At 38.1% G+C, this 15,011-nt stretch overlaps 1 protein-coding gene across 1 annotated transcript in view; it reads right to left on the bottom strand.

Annotated features, from left to right (window-relative positions):
- Positions 1-15,011, bottom strand: part of LAMA4 (laminin subunit alpha 4) — a 98,459-nt gene that overhangs the window by 17,009 nt on the left and 66,439 nt on the right. The window contains exons 19-27 of the mRNA XM_068677676.1: positions 14,069-14,242; positions 12,824-12,966; positions 12,324-12,486; positions 9,998-10,131; positions 9,254-9,425; positions 7,028-7,159; positions 5,802-5,944; positions 2,069-2,204; positions 792-929 (exon numbers count right to left, since the gene is read on the bottom strand). Coding sequence (XP_068533777.1) covers positions 792-929; positions 2,069-2,204; positions 5,802-5,944; positions 7,028-7,159; positions 9,254-9,425; positions 9,998-10,131; positions 12,324-12,486; positions 12,824-12,966; positions 14,069-14,242 — 1,335 coding nt within the window. The remainder of the gene's footprint in view (positions 1-791; positions 930-2,068; positions 2,205-5,801; positions 5,945-7,027; positions 7,160-9,253; positions 9,426-9,997; positions 10,132-12,323; positions 12,487-12,823; positions 12,967-14,068; positions 14,243-15,011) is intronic.

Below are 15,011 nucleotides of genomic sequence, written 5' to 3'. Positions count from 1 at the left end.
AAAGTTCAGGAGTGGTTATAGGTGTCATACAGCCTTCCCTGCTGCATTGCTCATGATCTTCTGCAAATATGGCAGAGCAGACATTTGGGGTGGCTGCAAATGTTCTGGCATTTGAGCTCATGGGTGCTGCTGGTTTAAGTTTGAGACTGCAGAATCCTAGAATCACTTTGTCTCACTCAACATTGGAGTGCAAGTCCCTATTTCTGCCCATGGCACACCTCTGAGGGAGCATTTGGAGCAGCTTGGCTTTCCATAACTGCAAGGAGTCATTCTCAATTGCAGCTTTTCCTGGTCACACATGGAGGTCTAAGTACCATTGGGGAATACAGACAATTTCCCAACTAATTTCTGTAAACTCTGCAATGCTCAGAATAACATCCCACTAATCCAAACAAACTTTCTGCCTTTGCTTGTTGGATATTGCCTCTGGGAGGAAAATGTCCGGCCCTCAGTATTGTTTGTACTTTGGTAGCATCTACAGGTCCAAATAGGGATTGCAGTGCTGCTGAGTACAGTGAGATCCACTGTGTATTTCTACCCTCAGGACTTCAATTCTAGGCATATGATCACATGCTCTTCACAACATCAAAATAATGTCTAGGCATTGCTGGGTTCATCTGTAGATCAAACACGAACTGTGAAAATGAGGCCATCAATGAATGCTTCTGTTTTGTGGACTGCTTTCTCTTTTATTAAAAGATGAAGTGAGAAATTCTTTTATGCCCTTAGTATTCTCCTGAGAAACAATCCAAAGCTAAAATAAAACAAACTGTAAAGAAAAATATACTCACTCCTTCAGAATAGTAGAACAGCAGCCCATTGGGCTGCAATGTGCGGAAATTAAAGCCTCCTTCAAATTCACTTAAGAGGGACACTTTTTGGCTTGATGCAATGAAGCTCTCTCCATTGAAGTATGCTTTGCGGGACATCTGTGTATTAAATAAAACAAATTTACATGTAAACTGCAGACAACATTCAAATCATTAAAAGAATGAATCTATGTCTTTCATTTAAAGATGCAGGCAATTCAGTTCTTTAAAAACTCCATTTTTTTTTTTTCCTGCATGTCTTAACCTAATTTATACAGGCTGTCCCTTGCAGGCTAAGAAAATCTTAAGAAAGTGTAGTCATTTTAGACAGCATAAGCCAAGTTGTTCTCAGTTTCCTGGGATTTCTGGCCCCATGGTAAGTCTGCTGATGTTAATGAACCTGCAGGCTAGAAGCAGAGGGGGCTCAAGGCCCTGTTTGAACTGTGTGGCACTGAGTCACCTCCCCAGCATGTGATGTATGAATTTGCTTGTTGGACTGAATGCTGGTGTGGGGGGTTGAATGTCTATAGCCCTCTGAGGCTCGGAAGGAAAACTGGGTCTGAAGTTGAACAAATTGCATCTGGCTTCCTCCTTTGCGGAGACTGAGATTGAGTGATGAACTCTACAAGTGGTGAGCTCTTTCCTCTTCATGGATTCTCATGGGTATATTGAATAGATATGGTCATAGGATGCAGACCACAAACACTGTTTATATTTACCAGTTTTGCACTGTAATGAACAAATGATAAATGATGGAAAGGATCAGAAAAGAAATGGCAATTTCCTCAGTGTTGAAGTTGGTGCAGTTGATTTGTGTATCACAGAGGTAGAATTGGATTGACTTGAGGGCTCTGACAACTCATCTGAAGGGGATCTTGCTGTCTTTTTCATTCCATATATCTGTATTAGGACACATTTGAGAAGAATTCTCCTTGTCTCTTTAATAAAAACTGAATTACAAGGGAATATTTCCTTCCAGAATACAGCACACAACTTGTTTCAAATTCAACCTTCACATTGCAATCTCACATACGATAATAATAGCAAAATACCTTGTGCTGCAATTCATAGTGAAAACTGGATAGTATACCAGCAAACTTACACACACATGTGCGTACATACACACACCAGTCAATGAGCTTGTTGTCATTTCCTTTGTTGAAAACTTCCTTTCTATTTTTTTGGAGTTAAAAGTCTATCTCATGGGCGTATCCACTGCCAAAATTTTGTTTTTATCTCACAAATGATGTTATGCTTACCAGTGAATCCTCTGGGCACCCATAGCTAATTCCCAGGGTTCCTGGTTCTTCTAACAAGTTGAAATCCTTCTTTTGGAACTGGAAACCCTTCATGCAGCCTTTAAAGCCAATACTTCCTGCCAGATGTGAGCTAATGCTGTTGGAAAACAATGTCAAACAAAGTGCAATTACATATTCCTTGCGTTTCTGAATATACTTTTGTTGCAAAGGTGTTAAAAAAACTTTGAAGAGCCTCTGTCACTTGCACCACTAGTGCCCAATTCCTACATCTTTATGTAAAACAACTATTTAACCACATTGGGTGTTTTGAAAAGTCAAGATGCACCAGCTGTAATAAATGTTACAGGGAGAAATACACGTGTGACAGTTCAGAGGGAAGGCACATACAGAGTAACTTTAAGAAAATAAAAATATCAGCTGAAATAAAAGAACATTTTAAAATGGGTTTGTACCCACTTACAGTGAAAATCATTGGATTTTTATCTCCACCTGACATTTTAGAAAACTTCTGTGTTAATTTTCCTTTCTTGGTATTACTGGCAAGCTCTATTATTGCATTGGGGAGCAAATGCATTCATGTTCCTTAACATGTATTAGTAACAGAGGTCAAGGAATTAAGAGTAAATTCTGATTGCTGATGAGTGGGTTTACATAGCTGTAAATGAGAGCAGCAGGTGGGCTTCCAGGTTCCTTTCTGTGTCAGATTTGAGGTCCATAGCACATCAGTGAATCCCAGCTGCTCCTGCTCACTGCTCTACATTTTCGACTCCACACTTATCAAGATATCACAACAACACAGCACAGGACATATCACTGAATACTTATGTGGCACAAAGGAGAAATTTGCCTAAAATCACAGAGGGTTTTTGACAGAGCAAGGAAATGACATGCTACCTACTGGGTACCAGTCCAGGAGATAACCAAGGAACAAATACACTGAAAGAATGAATGTGAAATAAAGAGTTTTGATTTATGTCATTGTAAGGTAAACATTGGACACACGAAAATGAATCAAGCTCTGGAAACATTTGTTTTTCTATGTTGGCTAAAGCGGACCATCATGTGAAAAAGTGCAGATGCACATGTCTGAAAGAAAGTGAGAAGAACACTGTAGGGGCATAATCTGCGCCTCAGTGAAATGAGTGGGAAGGCTAAATCAACAGAAAGGCTTCAGTCATTCTCACTGAGACCTGGCTCAAAGTGCAGGGTATCAGTCAGTTTTATCTCCACTCTGATTGACTGGATGCTACAAACACGTCATTAACAACAATTTCCAGGAGCAACTGGAACTAAAGAAGAAAACTTTTTCTTCTGAATTTGTTCTTATATTTCCCAGCCCTTAGAGCTCCTAGCTCCCCTTATATCCCCCTTTGCTTTATGCAGGGAGTGAAGTGGTAGGAAAATAACATATAATGTTACTTCCAGATTCATTTAAAAGACAATTGACAGAGGAAATTGCTGTTGAGATGAAGGAAAATATACTGCTTTGAAAGAAAATTAAACTTCCCACTAAGACTACAGCTACTTTTCCCACCACTGCTGCAGCCCAATGTCAGTCAAATGTAAATCTGTCTAAAAAAAGGATGCAGAAATATCAATAGTAGATACTAGCAGTAGAAAGATAGACAGAAAGTCTTAGTTCATTGATGATATAACTCTAGCAAAAACTTATACACCTTTTGGAAATGGAAAGATGTCACCACATTTAGACCATGCTTTTTGCTGTGTACCGTTTTCAGGAGAACCAGAGCTGGGTACAATGTACAAGACAAAGATGTAGCTCTACTTAAATCATTTCAGTCCACATTTTTCAATGTTGATCATATTCTTACAATGTCCATATTTTCTCCCTGTTACCACTTGCTCACTTAGTTGTATTTTTATTTTTATTTTTATTTTTATTTTTATTTTTATTTTTATTTTTATTTTTATTTTTATTTTTATTTTTATTTTTATTTTTATTTTTATTTTTATTCTTATTTTTATTTTCATTTTCATTTTCATTTTCATTTTTTTGCTTTGACAGTATCTTCCAGTGACAGTATCTTTGACAATGTTTTGTATAATGACCACAATGCACTCAGAAAACTGCAGGCATAATTCATGTGATTCATCCTGTATCCTACGTTTGTGAGCAAGTTTCATTTGCCATGGGGCTGCTCAATTGCCTAGATTTCTAGGCCTTCTGGGCTTTTTAAGTTTTCTCTAGGCTTGACTAACCAAAGTATTTTTCACCATTCTTTTGCCTTTGTTTCTGTATCATTCATGTGTTCAATATCAACCCTAAGAGAAATCCTCTGGGCATGTGGTGTAGACCTTTTATGCTGTGAAAATTGAATGGTAACTATGTCTTATTTTCCCTTTCCCAGCTACTTTCTAATCCACCACACTCTTTCCTCCCTTGGTGTCTCTAGTTTTCTCAGTAGCCCTTTATGGCAGACCTTTATGAAGAACTATTTGAAAGGCCCAATAAATTGCATAGGCTATTTCTCCCTTGGCCAACATTTTGTTTGCATGTTTGGGTAATTGCATGGGATCAAAAAGCATCATTTTCCTTTACAGGAGGTTTGTCACTATCATAAAAGCTTAATCCGTGGTATACATCACAGACAATATTATCATTATATCTCATTATATATCAATTCTACAAAAGGATCTCCTGACAACAAAATAAGGTTTCAGGATTTACCAGTAATTCCTAGAAATTATTCTGCAGCATTTGCTGTCTTCCCCTTTTTATACGTAGAGGTTATTTTTAAGAGAGCCTGTATTTCCGTCAGTAGTTGTGAGTTTTCAGTTAGCAGCTGGAGACCTTTTAAAAATGCTAGCCGAGCTGTCTGATCAAGAGAACGCATGGTGCCTATCATGTGCTTCTTCAAGCATCTGTCCTGCTTTCCCAGAGTGTGACCCAGCTTCACTGCATTATTGTTACAGGAACTGGGAGCTGTATGGTCTACTGGGATTAAGTTTGGCTTTTGTCAAATGGTACGATGGGAAAATGAGACTTTTTCTTTTCTTCTCACACCTACACATAGACAACTGACTTAAGTCTAGAGAGAAACTGAGACTCATCAGAATTGAAATACATAGGAAAGATATCACCTTTAGATTTGAAAATACACTTGGTAAAGGGTTTTGATTCTTCAGCTAATGCATTTTTTACTTTACAAAGATCACTTTTCTGCAGAGTGAGAAGAAATAGTGATTCTATATTTTCATGTGTTTGAAATTGCTTTTTTTTTTTTTTTAAAGATAACAGTTTCAGTTAACATTACTAAAATGGAACTGGTTTCAGCAGAACTTTGCTGTGCTGGATCCAGCCTAATCCTTACTACTGTAGAGTATACAAAACCTTAGGAGTTTGTCTTAGGGGTTGTTTCATGTAAAGGTGTTGAAACTGAGAAAAAAAAACAACACAATCACAGAACGGTTGAGGTTTGAAGGGACCTCTGGAGGTCATCTGATCCAACTCCCCTGCTCAAGATGGAACATCTAGAGTAGGTTGCCCAAGACCATGCCTGGACAACTTTCAAGTCTCTCCAAGGGGGGAGATTCCATAACCGCTCTGGAAAACTTGTGCCAGTGCCCAGTCACCTGCACAGTAAAGAAGTGTTTCCTGAATAAAGAAACAAATGTTTCCTGAGAAATAAAAAATGTTTTACTGTAAGTGCAAGTCATAAAACGCAACTTAAATTACTTGAAGATAATGATTGAATGCCAGTTGTAAACCAACCTGGACTGTAAGATCTCAGCAGGTGCTCCTCCGATGTAGATGTCTGTGAATGGCATTGCTGTTCTTTCATTGTCAACGCTTTTTATATGTCGTCTGTCTACTACCAAGATCATCTTCTTAGAATTGTGATATATAATAGAAATCTGAAAAGAAAAACATGTTTTTAAAAGTGTCCAAAATGTCATCTTTTGTAAGTTGTCATGGTGATTTTGCAAGATCGATTGTATCTTTATGTCTTTTTGTTTGAACAGCTACTCCCATTTATCGAAAAAGTTGTTTGTGAATGAGGAGAGGTTGACAACAATTACTAGTAGGGAACTTATGTTGATGCCACAATTTCTTTGCTGCCTGAAAAAACAGGTTATTTCATTTATGATTAAAACCACACAAAATTACCCCATGCCAAATTCTATACTTCAGCAAGCTGACAAACTCCATTAATGTTGGAGTGCTTCATTGATTTATCCAGGAAATTAGGGCATACTTCTAAAAAAACTTGTTTCATCGTCAAAGCATAAAAAGCATAATTTTGCCCTGCTTAAACTGTTTGAGCAGAACTGAAGCTGTAGCTGTAGTAGTGGATCAGGAATCAGCCTTTGAATTTACATCAAATAAATAGCAGGATAAGCAAGCCACTAAGGGGGATTTGCTATTGCCACTGCCACAGTTACACTGGCTTAAGGTAAATTATCTTAAAACAAGTACAACTTGGTGTTTATGATCTTCAAAAGTCCATAAAATGCTATCCGTATATAAAAGACTGCTACCTGAATAATTCTTACTTTGAATGAAACAGGAAATGCAATCCTTCTGTAATACAGCGTATAACAACTAAGGTGGTCAAGTTAATATCATGACATGTTTTTAGTTCAGGAGAATTGTATATTTGAAGAATATAATTGTCACTGCTATAATTTCATTATGAATTCTAACACTTTTTGTCCCACATGAACAGTCCTATCCTTCGCTAGCAGTGTGCAGAATCTGTCCACAAGCACTGATTTACCAGGAGGCAGGGAGAGCCCTCCATGGCTCAGCACTGGTGGGACTGATGTGCTCTTTCACATGCCAGGTATGTGTATGCTCTACTCATCTACCCCCTCTACTGCATCACCACCTGGCTCCTCATCCTTTTGCTCTTTGAAATGGTGTTACATCAAATCCTTGCTGTTTTGGAGCTGCTGGGATAATTAGTCAAATAGCTGTGATTGTATCCCCATCTCTACCTCATGAAATTTGGCATCGTTAATCTGAGCCTTCTTCATAGAGTCCTCTAGCAGCACGGGGCCAGTGCTGAAGCCAAAGTCATAGCGGAGGTACAAGAACCCGTTGTGCATCTCAAGACTGAAGAACGTACTCTGCATAAAATAAAAACAGCAATCAGAAAAGCACTATCGTTGTGACAGCAATTAAAAACAAACAAACACAAAAAGCAGTGCAATGAGAGTGTCTGACATTGTGAACAGTGTGGTACTGGGAAAAGGTCTTTTTGTTTGCAGAGGTAGAACAGTTTCTGGATTTATGTATATTATATGTGTATATATATATACAGGGAGAGGCACAGATAATTGTTTGATGAATACCACTTCTCTGAAGGCTCAATGAGCTGCTTGTCTATGGAAATAGTGTTTGGTAGCACAGGTATGTCAATATTCTTCACCGGTGAAGTATTCCTAATGTGAACACATCCATTTTCTGATAAAGTAATAACTCATGCTCCAAGGCAAGATGTTATACTGGTAAAAGCAATGTTGTGCTAGAATGGCTGTGTCTGCATTAGCAGCTTCTGTGAGGATGCCTATAATAGCACAGCATTATATCTTTTCACAGCCCTTATCAGCACCATTGCATTTGATGAAGGCTGAGCAATAGGTAGAATAGGTATGTAGTGGTGAATAGGTATATACATGTAGGTAGTGAAGGCTGAGCAATAGTTACTGTGTATGTGATTTCTGGATTTTCTGACCATTCCTGCTTCTTGGTTTGGCTTTTTTTCTGTGGTTCAGTCCTAGACTTTATAAATGGAAGCTCTACTCCAGGAAACCTTTAGGGAGTGTTGGAAATGAAGACCTGTAGCACAGACTTATTCCAAATCTGAACGTAAAGAAGCAGAAAGGAACGTTTACAGCAGCTGTGGATCTGGGTTAATGCTTTTAACGTTAATATTTGTGTTCTCTTCTAGTGCTCGTGCTGTTGTTCCCATGCCTAATGGAGACATGGGAACAATAACTCTCAAAAAACAACTGCAGGCCAGGAACTGCTGCCTGTGACACAAGTGGTTCCACCCTCAAGAGTCATTACTTAGAGTAGTAAAAGTAGGTTTTAATCTAGTGCTTTTCAATGAAACTGCAGCTTGGGTTTGTCTTGAAAAGCAAAACTTGAAAATGAAACAGGGATTACACTTGGAATATTTATGATCTGTCCTTGCAGAACTGAATAATGGAGCATCTTAGGCAGTCTTTCTAAAGTGTCTGTGCGCAGGCATGGGCTTCTACAACTAACATCCAACTTGATCACAATTTTCATCATAACATACAAAGAGCATACATGTACATATCCAACAAACCTCCAGGCACTTTTGCTTAGAAGAGAAATGACTGATCCACACTGGAGAATGTTAAACTTTTAAAAGCAGTTGCTTAGACCAGAACCTCCTAAGAACAAAGGTTAGTGGTGGCATGCTATGCTGCAGAGCAAATTGCTCACCATAACTCTCCTCAGGAAGTTATCCTTAAGGTACAAACTAGAGGTTAACTCGGTACTGAGAATAGATTTATTCCCTTGTGGTGTGTAGACAAGTGTATGTCTGTGGCCTGAATCTACATAGTAAATTGTTTTCTGTGGCTTTACCAAGCTGTAATCCACATAAGATATGAGTTTGATGTGGTGACGCCCAAAGATAAAAAAAGTAATTTGAGTTGTCTTCGGAGGATATTTGCATATGGCATCTTCTTTCTCTAAACCATTTCTGAGTTTGCATCACCATCAAATGTCTGAAAAGCTGGTGACATTTGGATCTAGCCTTTTTATTTGGGTATCTTTCTATTTTCAGTAACTTAAATAACTGTTCAGCTGTAGCACTCCCTGAGACACAGCTATAAAGTGGCAGCTACCATGAAGTCACTGCTTTATAGGAGCTATTTCACAGAAATTTCCTATAGATTTGGCTGTGCATTCACATTTAAACAAAGATGCAATACTGGTCTTAATGGGAGTTTCTCTCAGAGTGTTGTCACAGCAGTATAACCACCCTGAAGTCCTAGATGTCTCTGGATTACAGCAGAATCCAGCTCTTCTCCTAATGCGTATATGGCCAGATGGACACAACATATTTTCTCTTTCCAGAAGTTAAATATAAGGACATAAATAATTGGGATTTCACATGACGTTGTAACTACTGGAGAACTTGTGGTGCTCATGGCTAAAGGCTACCAGCAGAATTTGGTACTCACCCCGTTAACCATCAGCAGGATCAATCCGTTGTCTGTAGGTGTTCGAACTTCAATGTCAAACCGAGTCACCTGGCTGAATCTTCCTCTTCTCTCAATGTTTCTTGCCACAGCATAACCAGAACCATCAAAGAAATAGCTCACAGCTCGGCTCTGGGTGAAAGCCAACTTATTTCTATGAAAAAAACAACAAAACAAAACAAAACCATGCAGGGGAGCAAATTTTGGCAGTGTCAGCACCATTTTCCTTTTGGGAAATTTAAAGGCCTTTACAATAAAAGTATCTTTTTGAAATTATTGTTCTGAACTGATACTTGCTTCTGGAAGTGGTGAGACTGATGAATTTTTCTTTCAAATTCTTTCTGGGATTTTTTTTTTTTTCTGAAAAACTATAACTTTAAAGGTGTATCTACCTCCCTTGTCATTAGATCATGTTTTTATACTGTGCTGTTTGTAAAGGATGGGAAATTTCTTTGCTCATCCTTGTTAAGTGGCAAGGTAAAGACACCTCCTTATTATAAGAATATACATATATTCCTATTAAAAGCTTGTCTGGTTTGTGCCGAAATCCACTTGAATTCTCTGTGGCCTTTAACCGAGGATGGGCTCTGCTGCCCAGGAGTGGCTAGAAATTAAAGGCGACAAAGTTCCTCCTGGGCACCTCAGCATCCCCTTGCCATCTGCACTCTGAATCAGGTTTGAACTACCAGGAGTGGCCCTTCCTACAAATCAGTGACTGTCCCCTACCTAGCACAAGGTGGCGATGTGGTGGTGTCGATGTTGTAGACGTTCCTGAAGTTGTACAGGCTGATCACATCGTCGTTCAGGGTAGCCAGCTCCAGGCAGCCGATGAAGCCAGGGAGGTCTAAGCTAGGAGGGAGCTGTGCAGAGGGAGAGGAAAAGTAAAAAGACACTTGCTTTATCTGGATATCACGAAAGCCTCAGTTTTCTCTGTGTGCTCTTCATATTTTGAGACAAATGGGGTGCTGCTGACTTGGAATAGTCCCTGCAGTACTTATCGTGATAATGCCCTGTAAGTGAAAACGGAGCTTGTAAATGCCCTCACAGAGAACGTCAGGGCAGGTGAGGCGACTGCCAGCAAGAACCTTTCTTGCAGTTTTGAAGGAAGTGCACCTGGAAAAAAGTAAAACAGTTAGGATTTGACTAATCACAGACCTTGCTGGATGTATTTCACCCTCTCAGCAGACATTTCATGTCTAACGTATAGATGTCCTTTACTGCCTGAAAAATAATTTCATACCATGATGAAAGAGAGAAATGAAAGAACACTTTAAACCCAGGGTACTTGGATTCAAAGACTGTACCAGTGTCTAAGTCTCAGTAGGTATTATTTTAAACAGTTAGCAGGGTATAGAAACTCCTTTTTTTAACAAAGGTCACTGCAAATGGAATTTAAATAGCCACATTGGTGAAGGGAAAAATACAATAGAATAAAGCTGACAGAGCTAGTGAATCATTCTTTTAATATTAAAATACTCTGCCCTGTGGAACAGGTGTGATATTAATAACACCTCTTGTACTTCAGAGTCTGATCACTGCCAGTAACTTTTCTTTGGCTTCTCATTATTTCCATTTTGCTTACAATATAATAATAACAGTAATGCAGCAATACAGAATATACGGAGCTGTAAGAGAAAATGAGATTCTCATCTGCAGCACAGAACCTGTGATTTGGCAAATGATCTTTTTTTTTTTTTTTCTTTTTCCATTTTTTTTCTACTATTCTGTTAAATTATTTTAAGCATGTGATGTCTAATGGTTAAGTGGCACATTTTGTATTTTAACATTTACCATAGGGATGCTATGGCATTTAGCTTTTAGCAAAACAGATTGTATGTTAATAAACAAAAATGTGAGGTGCCTATTCCTAAAGGGGCAAGAGACACATATGCTTAACAAATAAAGTCATGAATCCTTTGCTTTCCATTTTCCTTCCTGTTCTTCTTCATTTTTCTCTTTTTCTCTTTTCCTTTTTCTCATTTCCTTTTCATCTGCACTGGATCAAACCTGGAGAGATCATTTGCCATATTACGTTTACTTTTACTTTTATTTTTTTTTTTTTTTTGTCTCTGCAACTGTTATTTATTCCTTAGTCCTATTCCCAGGTAATTTGCACTGTATTTCCAGGGTTTAGTAATCTAAAATTCAAATCATGGTATATATCTGGTAGTCACAACAATGTGAAAGCTCACGAGTATGTAAGTGAATTGAATTAATCTTTGTTTTGATGTAGTTAGGAAGGCTGCTTGTGGAACAGCTGGACATTTTAGCACCTACTACAGTTAGTTTCAAGAAGGTAGCATTCTCAAAGTCTTCCTAAAGAAAGTTTGTTTTCAGTCAGACAGGTCAATTTTCATAGCCAAGATCATTTGTAACACTTTCGAAATCCAAAAAGATGGCCCAATATGAGGCAGGTGAGGTAGGTGCTAACTCATGCTGACTGTGATGGGGTGGATGCTGTCCACTAGGAACCAGGCTGAAGCACCTGCCTCATGCAAGTCCTCAGGCATGTTTTGCATGGGCAAGTCTTCATGCCATTGTAAGGTTGGATTTAAGCCAGTGATAAATTAAGTTCAAACAAATCACTGTATTCTGCTACACCATGTTAATATTAAGAGTGTGCTACCTTTCATTTTTGTGACTGTTGGAAAAGAAAAATTGTAAGTACCAAGAACCCATTAGCATTGAAATAAACTGGTAGCTTGAAAACTTCATTGCACTACTGAGCTGGGCTACTAGGCCTTAATTTAATAATCTAATTTAATTTAAAAAGCCAACAAGCTGTCTTTTTTTCTTATTATTACTTTTCAGAAAACCTTACTGACAGCTAGTAGGAATCTAATCATTGTACTTTATGACACGATACAATACGATGATAAGATACAACCACTACAGAGAAAGTAGTAGTTTTTGCTAGAGCTAGAAGATAAGAGTCCTAGGATGATAAGAGACTAAATAAGGACATTTCATTTATTAACCATTTCTATGTTAAAAGGGAAGCCCAGCAAGATAAGCTTGTATTATTTGAGTGTAGAGCATTTATCTGACCAACCTTGAAGTCTGAAGGCACTCCACCAACATAGAAAACAGTATTTTCAGGTTCCAAATTCAGGAGAGAGCCAGGCCCAAGGGTCTCTCCTGTTTTGATGAATTTTTCTTCAGCTGTGCTGCTAAGACTGGGCACAGTTAAAAGTATTTTGCCATGTCTTCCAATCCTGCAGAAGGGAATTGCAAGAGAAGAGAGTTCTGTGTTTGCTAGACTTAAAAAAATAATAAATCAACAAGCAAGTCTCTAGCTCCAGGAAGAGTTTTTATTTCCTCATTAGAAGACTGGTATTCTGCAGGAAAAGAAAGAGAAAAATGACACTTTCCCTTCCCCCTCAAGGCCCCATGGGTCCTGTCTGTCTGAAAGGGAAGAGAATTTCCTTTTATTTCAGCAGGGATAGAACCAGACACGTAAGACTACTGATGGGCAATTCTGACCCAGCTTTTTCTTTTTGATTTTCTTCTATTAGCTTTTTGATTCTGGTGAAATGTACATTATCAATTTACCTTTCGATTTTGATGATGCTGAAGTAAGAAGGCCAGGTGCTGACTGGCTTGGAGTCCAGAGGTATCTCCACGTCTTGGCCCCCCAGATTATAAATGTAGACAAGGTTGTCATTTTTAATTGCAAGGCCCATGTAATTTTTAACCTATAAAAATAATGGAGAAGGATGTCAGAGCTACTACGTCAAAACAAATTTATTGCAGAATGTTAGTAAGGCATGGGCTATATATGACAAAATGACACCTTTAAATATAAGGTGTCAATATATATATCCTATAAATACAACAAACAAAAGCTTAATTCTCTAATTAGTTTCCTTCACCAAAAGAGCTGCACAGAAAAAAAATCTCTGGTATTTTCCCCATTTTTAATCAGGTAAATACAAGCTGATAAGATGTTTACTGACTGTAAATTGGTCATGTTTAATGGGAAGCTGTTCATCGCTATTTAGAGTGCAGTGTCATATGTAGAAAATAGGAAGAAATGTTTGTCTGAAGCCCAGATACTATGCTGCAATTAAATCTTCTGCCAAGAGGGGTTTCTCTTGATTTATATTCAGTAGATGTTCTTTTTAGAAAAGCTTAAAAAGAAAAGCATGCTGCTTTACCTTTCTCAACTAACAGCTTGCCAGGATTATACCTGGCTTGTGAGATACGATTCTTTTTCTTTCAGGAACCAGAATTTAATGAGCTGTTGTTTCACAACACTTGCAGATCATGAAAGTATATGCCCTTTCCAGGTGTTTCAAAGTAGAGATGTATGGATGTACAACAGCAGTGTAAGTCACAGGTAAGGCAACCTTCTTATCTTGTGGACTTCTGGCCTTGGAGGCCTGGAATCGGTGCTCTCAGCAGCATAAAACTGGCTAAAATGTGGCCCATGAAAGCCAGATGGATAACAGTAGCTGCTTCAGAACAGGTCAGTACTGGCAGTGAAGATGGCAGCTGTGGCTTGCAGTAGTGACAATCACAGTGGCATTCTGCATAGGCAGCCTACTTTGCCTCTTAGAGAGAACCCTTCACTGCTCTTGGGGTGAGAACTTTCAAGGACAGGGATGTTGGGAACACTTGTTCTAAGCTTGGCACTTAATGGCAGTTTTTTAGTAGACATGTCTTGTTTTGAGACATGGAGGAAAGGTGAGAGGAAAAAACAAGGGTAAATAAATTTCAAACCTATCACAACTTATTATTATTTTTTAAATATATATATATATATATATATATAAATGAAATGGGTGATTCTCTTACATTTTTGCTTCCAAGGTACAGGATGAATCTGTCTGGAGATGCTGTCAGTTGTGGGTTGTCTTTCTGAAGCTTTATGTACAAGCTCATGGAAGTGAAAGACTTCAGTTCCTCCACGTTGATCTTTGGATTGACTTCAACTGCTGATTGGCCTCCAAACGTCATAGAAACTTGGACCTGAGGTTGCAAATATTCTAAGTGAGACACACTATTGCCGCCTGGGGACATTACTTAAGGTAAGCGTGCAAGAACGTTTAGCCAGCGGCCTCCCTTACTGCTGGAATGGAATTGGCACCTATGTATGTGCCATTCAGAATTGGATGTTTATAACAATAACTTGTGGAAGATACTGTAAAGAGGATGTAGAAAATTAATTTTAAAAATGATTGAAGCTCCTCATTAACTATGCTTAGATATATTGTTAATGTAAATTAAATTTCAATAGGACTTGGGTGTGTGCTTAGCTGAATCAGGGCAATATCACTGTGTATACCCATAGTGCAGTTCTTACAGGACTTTAAAACTTCTGCCCATAATTTATTTCTTTGCTCTGAGAGTAGTATGGCCAGGATTTCACAAGTAATCCTGGTTTACTGCTGAAGCTGTAGAGATATATGAAATACTATTCAAATTTAAAAAGATTTTAGTTCAAAATGAAGTTCAGCACAACTGAAATAATGTTTTCAAGTTTAAGCACAATAGGCCTTGATAATGGAATATATTTGAAGAACAAACACTGCACATGCACTCATGTACTAAATGAATTTTGCTTTTGCTTTTTTTTTTTTTTTTTTTTTAATTTATATGGGCAACATATTCCAGCATTGTGAATGTATAATAATGGACTGCTTTTTTTTTTGATTTATGTGAATTAACTCAAATGTATTGTTTTAATTTTTGACCTCAGTGTTCTCGTTACAGAAAAATCCCTCATAATTTATGTATG

This window comes from Anas acuta, chromosome 3, assembly GCF_963932015.1.
Source record: "Anas acuta chromosome 3, bAnaAcu1.1, whole genome shotgun sequence".
In the NCBI taxonomy this organism is placed as follows: domain Eukaryota; kingdom Metazoa; phylum Chordata; class Aves; order Anseriformes; family Anatidae; genus Anas; species Anas acuta.
This window is presented reverse-complemented; position numbering and strand designations above follow the sequence as displayed.